The following is a 12,206-nucleotide window of genomic DNA, read 5'->3' on the forward strand; positions in this document are numbered from 1 at the left end:
TGTTGAAAATTTTTATATTAGAGTTATGATCTGAGTGTCTTATTTTTTTTTGATGGTGCATATACTAACTAGTATACTAATACTAATTATGACATTATTATTGATCTCACTCTTTAATCACATTACAAATTTTAAAAATCTTTTAAATTATACTAAATCATTAATTAATGTATTAATTAATATATCAATCGAATGCATATGACATTATTCATTTTTCTTTTCTTTTCTTTTTTGTTATTTGGAGTAGGATGATTGGGGAGGCACTTTTGAGGGGTTAACTTTTCGGAGGGAATTGGTTGGTGGCAATGTCTTTCTCACTGGGGCGGTTGCCCAATCATAGTCCCCGTCACCCCACGCGCACCCCTCCTTTTTATTGGCCCTTTCCAGTGGATTTTAGGGCCCCCTCTCTCTCTCCTCTTTCTCTCTCTTCCATTTCGAAAGCTAGGAAGTCAATCTTGGCAGTTCATAATGATTCACGTTAATCAATACTTCAATGACTGCATTATATTCTCCCTTCTCCAAACCTAATTACATCACTCCATGTAACCACTCAAATTTCAAACAACCAATGATAACCGGACAAATCATCCTATTCAACAAGCTAAAACACCAAACAAAAAAAATTCAAAAAGAGAAAATCGAATGCAAAATAAACAAATTTGAGATGATGATATATTTGTAGCTACTGATGTAAATATTTTTTATTTTTTATTTGTGCATTTTATGTCCCTTTCTCTCTATGCACATAGTATAATTGCAAAATAAAATAAAATAAAAATTGAGAGAATTATAGCATAGTTGAATAGTGAAAAAAAAAAATCAAAAACATGTGGGGTGCAAATAAATCTTCGATGGGACACAAATGAAAAATTATGAGGATACAAATGTGACTTACACCCTTCTATATTTTTGTAATAAATTTTTTTAGGGTAAGTTACACTAACATCTCTTAATGTTTCTAACAATTATAGAGACTTTTTCTGTAATTGTAATAATTATATTAACTTATCTTACTTTTAAAATTATTATCAAGATTCTTCCACTGTTACCTTCTGTTAGGCTATTAACAAAATTTGTTGATATCATGCTGATGTCATAGGTTATAATACCAAAAATGACGAAATTGCCCATTAGTTACTTTATTTATTCTAATGAAAATTTTCAGTCATCTCCCCTAAGATTTTGTATGTATATTATCAAAGACTCATATATATTTTAGCATTATTTAATAAAATTCTTAAATTTCATGCAATATTAAATAAAACACATAAATTGTTAAGGCATTAATAAATTATTTAATTAAAAAAAAACTTAATTTGTATTGATAAAATACTTAAAAATAAACAATCTCTCTAAAATTAATGTTAGATGACATTCTAATAATTTAATATAAGACTTATTCCACATTACATAAACAATGTAAAATTTATCATTTGAATTTTTTTTAAAAGTTGAAATAAATGGATTTATTTTTTCTAACAATTTGCATTACTTATTTATTCACATGTAAAAATATTATTATTTTATCTTTTCTCAATCATATATTATTCTCAAATTTTAATTTTTATCTTTGAATTATTAAACTTCTAGTCGATGTTTATTTAAAAAAGCGCAAGTTAATATTTCTTATATGATTAAAAAAATTAAAAAATAAATATAGAAGTAAAAAAAATTCTAATTGCCTCACAATAAATTAAAATTAGTTGATAGGAAATGAAGGATTAAGAAATCATTTGAGAGTAATAAACAATTCAAATAATCTGTCATTTTTTATAGCTAAAATTAAAATTAATCTTTACTTGAATGGAGAATTATTTGAGAATAATAAAATATTCAATTGATTTGTCATGCATCATACTTAAAATCTAAGGAAAATTATCAAAAAGTCAACTTTCAGGAACAATTACTCCAATCAGTCCCACATTTTTTCTACTACTCTGATAAATCATGTTGGTATTGACAACATAATTGTGGCACCCTATTTTGTATGTTTGGTAATTTTTGTTGGACAATTATACCCTTGCCTCGTTAGGCGATGTCATTTTGGGGAGAGTATTGATGTAGCATGTGGCATCACCAGGTCTCTAAAAGGTTAGTGTGTTTTTTCCTACTGTAACACTCAACAAAAACCTAAACAGGATTGGAAGAGTGCTGATGTAGCATGATGTGGCATGTTCCACCATAAAAAAAAATTCTAAAAAGCTATAATATAGTTTTTTTTCACTTGCCCAACAAAAGGTTGGGGTAGTGCTGATGTGGTGATGATTGAGACCCCCTCCAATCACCACCCCACACACACGTGGCGGGTGGTGATTAGAGGGAAAAAAAAAATGTGACCAATCATGAAAAGAGGGGGTCAAGGGGGTGAGAAAAAGGGGATCCAAGTCATTATTGATGTACTTTTTTCCACTATAACACCCACTTTTCTTCATTGTAACACCCAACAAATCTCACTAATTACTGAAGTCTCATACAATCACTTAAAAAATTTTAAATAATGGTAAATTTGTCATTACACATCCAATAGATCAAACGGAACATAAGAAAAATCTTGAAACTGTTTGGATCACAATTTCAACATTTAGAATTTATTGGTCAATCTCCTTAAAATCTATTTCTTCATCTTTGTTTATCTCATTTAAAGTATTTTTATTAAATTAAATCTTAAAATTAATTTCTCACTTTCATTAATGGTTGAATTTTTATTTTATTTTATTTTTTGTTTATAAAAGTTCAAAAACTTGTTGTGGAAGAAAAAAAAAGTTAAGATATTATATTTATATTTTGAAAAAGTTATGAAAATAAATAACGATTTCATATATATTTAATAAGATAAAATAAATTTAGTGCATTTAAGGTAAGATTTTTTTTAATGAATGAGTTTTTTTTAATTGTCAGAAACCTCATGAGAGGTAAGATTTTTTTTACTTCTATATTTGTTTTTTAATTTTTTTAATCATATAAAAATATTAACTTGCATTTTTTTAAATATGAATCGATTAGAAATTTAATAACTCAAAGATAAAAATTAAAATTTGAAAATAATATATGATTGAGAAAAGATGAAATAATAGTTTTTTTTACATATGAATAAATAAGTAATGCAAATTGTCAGGAAAAATGTAAATCCATTTACTTTAACTTTAAAAAAAATTTAAATTATAAATGCATTACTTAAAATGATAAATTTTATGTTATTTGTGTAGTGTGGAATAAATCTTATATTAAATTATTAGGATATTATCTAACTTTAATTTCAGAGATTTTGTTTATTTTTAAGTATTTCATCAATAAAAATTAATTTTTTCCATTAAATGTTTTAATAATACCTTAATAATTTAAGGGTTTTATTTAATATTGTATGAAATTTAAGAATTTTATTAAATAATACTATATGCAAAACCTCATGAGAGATAAGTGTAATTTACCTATGTTGGTCATGAATGAGCCTTCCTGGTTTATGGATATTTGCGTCTTTTCATGTGTAAGTCAAAGGGTAATATGGTAATTTTTACACCCAAGTAATGCCTTTTATACGAAATTAACAGATTGGAGAAATCTTTATAATAGTTTCAAAAGTAAGAGAAATTAGTGTAATTATTAAAATCACAAGAGAGATTTTTATAATTATCAAAAACCTTAAGGAATATAAGTATAATTTACCCTTGAATGTATTATTTTTTTATGGAAAAAAATTTATTTGATAACTATTTATCCTAGTAAAAAAAAAAATTACTCCATCCAATTAGAAACCAAAACTTAGAAACCCAGTCCTTTGTTATGCACTAAATGAAAGATCAATAGTTAAATAGTTACTTGATAGTTACTTGATCATATATATATATATATATATATGCATTTGATGCTATTGGCGATGAGATTAACATGCAATAATTTCAAAAAATGACATCTTGTCAGATAAGATTGCAAACATTTATGTATTTTATTTTATTTTATTTTATTTTATTTTTTTGGTTAGTCAATAGTATTTTATTAAAAATTTATTCTACTTGAGTTTTTAAAAAAATCTTATAGGATTTGTGGGGCTTAAATTTCTAATTTCTTTGGTGACAGCATCTATAAAATTATTTTCTTTTTACAGCTTAAAAATGAAACTAGTTTCTACTATATATTCAACTCAATTCTATTTTCCTCATATATAAAAACTATATCCTATTGGTATTACTTAGATTTGCCGACAAAAAATATATTATTTTTAATTAAAACTATCTTGTAAATAATTATATTAATTTTAAAATCCTATTTTATATACTTTTTAATTAGTTAAATAGAATTACCTACAAGGTTTAAAATGTCATGTCTTTCCTTAACAAAAATAATATTAAAATATACAATTAATTTTTTATCGCATGAATTATTCAAGTCAAGTTGGTGTCATATTGGCTGCTAAGAAAACAAACTTGAGCACTCACTCAAGCAAGGTGATGTAAGGCTGACATAGGAAGACCGACATAATTAAAAATTAAAATTAAAATTAAAATCAAAGTTAGGTGTAGTTTCCTTGTCCTAAAGTTTGAATTTTGTTTTGCGATAAAAAGGCAAATTCAACTTTATGTTTTTGTGATAGGGAGAAAATTAAGTAGGTGTTTTGTTTGTATTCATATTTCGGGTTGTTTTGGTAAGACGATTAAAATTTGATTTTTTAATTTTTTTTAATTTTAAATATATATATATATATATATAATAATATAATCTAAAATGAATTAACAACTAAAAGAGTATTTTTAAAAATGCTTGGGAGCACTAATTAGTGCTCCCACTAATTAGGTGGCAGTGGGTCCCGCCATTAATGATGTGATGTTTTGGTCTTGGAGTTGTGTTTTTTTTTTTTTTTTTATTTTTTTAATGCATTAGTGCTATTAGTGGTGATGTTTTTAGTGAAATGAATCATTGTTGTTTTTTTTAAGTAATCCTTTGTTTAGGTCCACCTAGGTCTGCGCATGTCAATTTGTACGCGGTTTATAATCATGTGGACTTGGTAATTATGTCTTTTGGGTCCAACATTTAAAAGTGGGAAATAACTGCCACATTTTTTTTTAGCACAAATATATAGCAAGAAACTCTGCCACCACAAGTGTGAAGAGAAGAAACAACATACAAAGTTTTTGTTTCACATGTCACATGTCAGATTTTTTGATTTTTTAGTTATTTTAATTATAAGTAGATAAAATAAATTTTTTAATTTAATAAGATAAAATATCATATTTAATTTATAATCATTTTATTTTTTTTCTCACAAAAGTCAAATAAGCCAAAAAGTCTATTCCAAACGAAACTTTTTAACCCCAAGTTAAAATAGTCAAAAAGTCAACCCACATCCCAAACGAATCTAAAAAAAAAAAATTTAATAGAATTTTTAAATGTAAATTATATTTAAAATGATGTGATATTAATATTTTTATAATTATGTGATACAGTAGTGAGTCTTTTGACTTTAAATGGAATAATCATAAAAAAATATATCACTCTATATAAAAAAATTTGTATAACATTATCGATAAAACAGACAATCTCATTAGAACAAAATAAGAACATGCTCACGACTATGTTTTCAATTTTTTTATGGCTATCACTTTCACTAGTGATGATGACTATGATGAAGCTGGATTCAAGCTTTTGTAGATTCGGAGCTTTTTTTAATTTTGATCCTATTCATTCATTCCATTTGGTATACAAAACCTTATCCTCTCTGCAACCGCACCATGCTTCTACATTTTTCTTTTGTTTTGTTTTGTTTTTTTGAACAACACCATGGTCTACATTGTTCTTGTATATGCCTAGGTGTGCCATTTTGGGACATTTTGTTTTGGGGGTACCCATTATTTGATCATTTCCTACCATACCATATAATATGTTCATGAGTAGCATTTGGACACATAACCCATCTTCTCTCTCACTTTTCTTTTCCTAGTCATTCCAAATGTCAATTAGATTTGTCAATGCACTAATGTTTATGTGCAAACAAAATATATATATATATATATATTGTGTCCAACTTGTCTCATATTAAAATCAAGACTAGATTCGTCTAATTCCGTCCATGGGCCCATTTGGAGTCACATTGCGATAATCTGAACTGTTGAATGTGTAGAACTCATCGAGTACTATATCTTTATAAAATATCGCGTTGATCGGATATCAATAGTTATTTGATCAGAACAGATTTGTATTTAAAAAAATGAACGGTGAAAAAATAAACAGTTGATAAAATTCTTATCCAATCAAATAGTTATCGATATTAGATTAATATGATTTTTTACAGGAATATAGTACTCGACGAGTTTTACACATTGAACGGTTCGGATTATCGAAACAGGGCCCTAAGATGAGCCCATGGGTCGGACTGTACGGATCCAATCTTTGATCTCAACATGAGACAAGTTGTACCCTATATATAAGTACACCAAAACTAATGTATGATCTAAATTTATTTTAAGGGAAATATTATCGTACACACCCTTCAAAGGCGGCGTATCATATGCACTTTATAATTAAAAATATATATATATATATATAATTTCATATTTTTTGAATTATAACTAAAAAAAATATTATAACTAAACACAAGGCATAACTAAAGAATTCATTAGTCATAATTAAAATAATGTTATAATTTAAAAAATTAATTATAACAAAATAATAACATAATTAAAACATATAATATATTATTTTTAAGAGCGTGTATATTAGAATTTCCCGCCAGATGAGATACCAAACTCAGAATGAATTTAGACAATGTTACTCAAATTTGTTTTAGGTGTTGAAGTGTACCTCACTCAGGCTTGTTTGGTAAGCACATAAAATAGTCAAAAAAAAATATTATAAAAAGTAAAGGTGTGCGAGATGCAGTTTAAATGATTTGAGAGTAAAATTATAACTCGGATAGCGGATTAATGAATTAGCAGATCGGTAAATTACAGTTTGGGCGAATTGGTGAATTAAAAAATATTCTAATTAATTATCAAGTATTTGCATAATATATAAGTCTAATTTGCATAATATTTTTCATATAGATAATACAAACTAATTTTATATAATATTTTTTATATATATAACTTTTAATTTGTAATAAATTTCACATCCTAAATCTTTCTCACACTCATTTTTACTTTGATCTTTCATTAGAGATTAAAAAATATATATGTATTAACTATCGGAGCGAAGCGGTTTCAAAAGCTAATTATAAATTTTAAAGTTTAATCCGCGATTAGCAGATAGAGCGGTGTGGATTGATATAGATCGGTGCGATTTTAACAGATTAGACGGTATTTTGCACAACCCTAATAAAAAAGTCAACTCTTCTTTTTATTTTTTTTATGTCTTTTTATAAAAAGTCAAAAAATTAATTAAACAAACTCTCAAAATGAATTTAACTTATATATTAATTTTTCTGTGCATTTTTTATTTATTTATTTATTTTTTTTTTTTGGACACAGGCATTAGTGTCGTCGACCATGAGCTTTTCAATCATTTTTTAACACATCACAAGTGTGTAAGCAAGTTGAAAGCTCCTTTGAGTTTAGGAGCAAAGTTGTTGGGTCTCTTTTGATTGGTTAAGCAAGAGACTTTGTTTGGTGATCCCCTCCGACAAATCATTTCACTCAAACAAATAATTAGTTTTTCTCTTCTCAAGATAAAAACTAATAATCAAGATGATGTATGATTTAAAAGCATCTCTCTTTCAGTTTGCTAACATATTTATTTAAGTTATTTTTGTTTATAAATTACAAAACTAAAAATAAAAAGTTGCACAAAACACTTACATGGATTTTCAAAATAATAATAATAATAAATTGCACCAAATAAGCTAAAGTTAACTTACTCGGTATTGTTTTGGAAAATAGCAATTTTAGTTTATTTTTTAACTTTTTAATTATTTTATAATGTTGCCAAGAGAGTATAATTTTTTTTACTCGTCATTATCACCAAAAACATTTAAAAATAAAAACAACTGCTTCATATTATAACAAATGTAAATTACATAATATAATTTTGCCTATAACTTGTGTTTTTGTTTTTTCTTTTTTCTTTTTTCTTTTTTACCTACTGAAAAATGGACCTTTTTTTGGTACATTAATTGGAAGTCGGAATTTGGGGGAGGAAGTAATATGTCTTATTTGTGACAAGACGAAAATAAGTCTTATTAGTGACAAGACTTAAACTTCTAGCCTTTAATAAGGCATTTTACTTGGATATTTAAGAAAAATACACACAATCACATCCACAAAATTATGAGTTACATTCATAAGACATTTGGGATTTGAACTTATTGCAACCAACTAACTAGGTTTAAATTATTGGGGGAATTACAAAAACATGACACTTTAGCAAAATAATCACACTTTTAATAATAAAATATACATATATATATATATATACACACACTCTCTCTTATATAAACAAACAAGTTGGTGTAAGTGTTGAAATGAGTTTTATTAAACTAATTCAGACACCCAATTATCACAAACAACATCAACAACAACAACAACAAAAACTTTATTTTTGCAGTTTTGCGAATAACATTTGCACCAAAACATATGGAACACTGCACCAATTTTTATTTTTATTTTTTTATAAAATTGAAATTACTTTCTCATTCTTCCACTGATTTGCAATTTATCCTAAATTATTTAGGGTGTGTTTGGTTTGATTTTGAAAGATTAATTTTCAAAAAAAAAATTGGAGAGAGCTTAGAAATTTTTTTGATTTGTTTGGTTGTACATTTTGGACATAGTTTTAGAGTATGAGAGTTTGAAATGGTTTGATATTTTGTTTTAGTTGAGTAGATGTGTGTGAGAGAAAAAGTGATTGAGAAAGAGAGGAGAGAAAAAAAGTGATTGATTAATGTGTAGGAAAGATAAAGTAATTTTGGAAAAAAAAAATTTCAAAATCACTAAACCAAACAAAATTTTAAAAAAAATTCTCCAAAACTACTCTCAAAATCAAACCAAACAAGGCCGTAATGTTTCACATTAACAGAGACTTCAACAACAAACTAGAAGTGGTACTTCAACAACAAACTAGAAGTGGTCTTACCACTCGTAGTCCCAAATTTTGTTGCTAAATTGCTATTTGCTTCCTAAAACAAGTGTTGTTGCTAAATTGCTATTTGCTTCCTAAAACAAGTGTTGTTGCTAAATTGCTATTTGCTTCCAACACACGTTCATGTTTCAATGGAGGCTGAGGGGCAAGATGACAATACGACTACAGCTGCAGCAGCAGCAGCCCCACCAAAAAAAAAAAAAAAAAAAAGGTCATGTACTTCAATTAGAAACAATATTCCGCATGAGACAATAACAAATGTCACCACTGAGCTTTCATGCCCGTCCTAGTCCTAGTTGTTGAATCAAAAGAGTGGCTAAGTGAAAACTCAAAGCTGTTGGATCAAAATTTATAAGGGGTAGGCAGGAATGTGACAGACGTACAGATGATAATTTTGTGTTCAAAATGAACATGGCCAGCCAGCTAACCTAAACTGAAAGTAACAACTTCAACTGAGAATTTTCCTCTGCCAGAAAAAGGCATGGCGCCAGCTCTCTGTGTTTACCAAACATCTAGTGTCGTTTTCCAAGACAAAAGATCATATTCAGCAAGCCAAATCTCCAAGTTTCCTAAATTAAATGTCAATTTTTTAGTAAAACTAGTAATATTTAAGTGGACATCACTGAGGGTAGATACCCAACTCCTCCCCCACAACCAACAGCCAAAAACCCCAAATACATATATATATATAAGGAAAAAAATTCCAAAAGGTAAAAGGAAATTTTGTCATGGTGCATTAATCAATTCCAAGCATAAAGACTGTAGCAACTGTAAAAACCAAACAATTTGCATACGCTACTCATCACTGGGTTAAGACAGAACAGAAGTATTTCAGCCAATGAAACTTTAATTCAGAGAACTATCACATTCAGTTTAGCAACTATGTCAATAAAATCAACTACAAAGATGGACTGTCCCATCAACACAAAATTTCATCCCCTGCTAATAACTTGGTCTAGTCACAAAGGAAATTGTTAAATTGACTCTCATTTTTGTAACAAATCCACTAAACAGAGTAAAATTGAAAACTGTGTAATATTAGACAAGCATTTACAAATTTTTGAACCGAACTAACCATAAGTCAGAGCTTCAACTTGATTTGTGGACCCTGACCACCACAGTATTCCATAGCCTTCTTTGGGATATCGGTCGATACAATAGTTCCCCTATTGTAACCATCTACAAGTAACTTCCCGATCTTTGAGCTCCACTCTGAGCTGTCCCTCTCATTCTTTCGGTCATGAACAACTCTGTCGCAATAGTTGAGCATGGTTCCTAAGCCGCTATTTGGCGTCCAACCATATTCCTTCAACACATCTGCTTCGCCTTCAGTTAAGTCCTCTCCCACCTTTTAATAAAAGAAGAATGCCATTGTAAGATACAAAACTTGACAGCAGTTTGCCTTGTGAAACAGTAATATCTGGAAATTATGAAGAGATCAATATACAAGGTTCAGTAGTGGGTTATTTAGTTTTATTCAAAAGTCAGTCTTCAAACAAGTTAATGTCACTAATATAGCAGAGCCTGAGTAAGATATAAGCGAAGTGAACCCATGCTCATATTCTTCACTAGAAGTCCACGAAAGGGATGGTTGGCCAGTGTCAGTCCTGCCTGCAGGATGCTGCAAGGTTATCAAAAAAAAAAAAAAATAACGCCCAATTAGTACACATTAATGTGTGTTTGGGAGGGAAAAGATTGAGTGCACACCTAACCTTTGGCATAATGCACAAAGTGATGGCCCCATGACCTGAACCCATAACCTTAAGGTTATTAGGCCAAGTCCTAACCTTTGGCATAATGCTGCAAGGTTATCAAATGAATAATAATGACATCACATGACCATGTCCTATTAACTATGTTTCTAATTTTCCTAATGGCTACTTCATGTAAATCAGTACAATAAATACTTGAATAATATTTTCCCTACTTCATGTCCTATTAGCTCTGTTTCGAATTGTCCCAATGGCTATTCCACGTAAATTAGGATGACAAAAACTTGAGGAACATGATTTGCCTTTTCACATGTTGCACTCAAACTGTCCGTTATCAGTGACTCCAAATATAGATACAGATACAGATACAGATAGAATAGACATCTATTATACAAGAGTTGCAAGGCATACAACTATCATGAAGTGAGTCTAGCAGTGTAAGGCATGCATTCTAATCCCAAATATCTGAATCAAACAATGATCAATCCCAAATGAATAAAGCAAATCAACTAATGAATAAAAACCATGGTTGATTCAGTGATCAATTCATATTTTGAACTGAAATACAGGCAATGACACATGCTCTGCCCTGTATTATATTGTGTATTATATTCTAAAATGCAACAACATAGTAGGTCATTCAACTTACTAACAACGAACAAAGATTTGAATTTTAGAAGTGCATAGCATAGCAATTAACCATTTCAACCATCGAAGTCAACAATCATATAAGAAATACTTATAAAGTCATTACCAATAATGCTTTATTCTCAATCAGGGTAACCCTGCTACAGCTAGTAAGCTTCATTGCAGTCACCAAGCGCTTGATCTGCCAATTGATGGGCAGGAAATCCAACAACTCAAAGAAGTATGTTGCGTAGCCATATTCGGGACGTTCCAGCACTATTCTGCATTCAAGTGAAATTGGATAGGAGTAACCCCATCATCCCCATAAGAACAACAAATTAAAAAGATGGATTCTAAAAAACAACTTGTGTTGCCAAACACACCTGTTATGTCTTTTAAAAACAAATATAAATGATTGGAGGTCTCGACACCACCCCCACTCAACAGGCCAATTCCGAAATTGTAGATATCTGGCCTAAAATTAAAGGAAGAGTGATTAAGAGATATTAGAACTCACAACCAATAAGGATGGAAGCGAAAGCAAATGATATTAGTTAATTTCACTATTCACAACATCAAAACTAAGTTCCAGTAATGTTCTTACTTGCTCCACCAGCGATATTAGACAAGCCAAGCAATAACTAGCCTTCTCTCCCTTTGTGCATCGTATGGGAGCAAGCTTCAATAATGACTGGCGTTGAGAGAAAAGCTGTCCACACATAATTAGAAATGGCACTAACATCAGAAACTAAGAACTAACAGTATAAGTGTTCAATCAAAACATCAAAATAACTGAACTAACAA

The 12,206-nt window shown here is 29.0% G+C and overlaps 1 protein-coding gene across 13 annotated transcripts in view; it reads right to left on the reverse strand.

The window, feature by feature from the left end:
• Nucleotides 1–9,892: 9,892 nt before the first annotated feature.
• The window catches only part of LOC114259441 (uncharacterized), a 29,616-nt gene continuing 27,302 nt past the window's right edge, over nt 9,893–12,206 (reverse strand). For 6 of the 13 annotated variants that reach the window (XR_014340444.1, XR_014340443.1, XM_028199458.2 and 3 more), the window contains 4 exons: nt 12,007–12,111; nt 11,786–11,877; nt 11,530–11,683; nt 9,893–10,411 (listed from right to left, as the gene is read on the reverse strand). Coding sequence is in view for 4 of the 13 variants with exons in the window: in XM_028199458.2 (XP_028055259.2) it covers nt 10,145–10,411; nt 11,530–11,683; nt 11,786–11,877; nt 12,007–12,111 (618 nt within the window). In the remaining 9 variants the exon portion in view is untranslated. The remainder of the gene's footprint in view (nt 10,412–11,529; nt 11,684–11,785; nt 11,878–12,006; nt 12,112–12,206) is intronic. The other 7 variants (XR_014340452.1, XR_003628293.2, XR_014340447.1 and 4 more) reach the window with 3 other exon arrangements.

The sequence above is a fragment of the Camellia sinensis genome, chromosome 1, assembly GCF_055761805.1.
Source record: "Camellia sinensis isolate YWXY chromosome 1, ASM5576180v1, whole genome shotgun sequence".
Taxonomy (NCBI): Eukaryota; Viridiplantae; Streptophyta; class Magnoliopsida; order Ericales; family Theaceae; genus Camellia; species Camellia sinensis.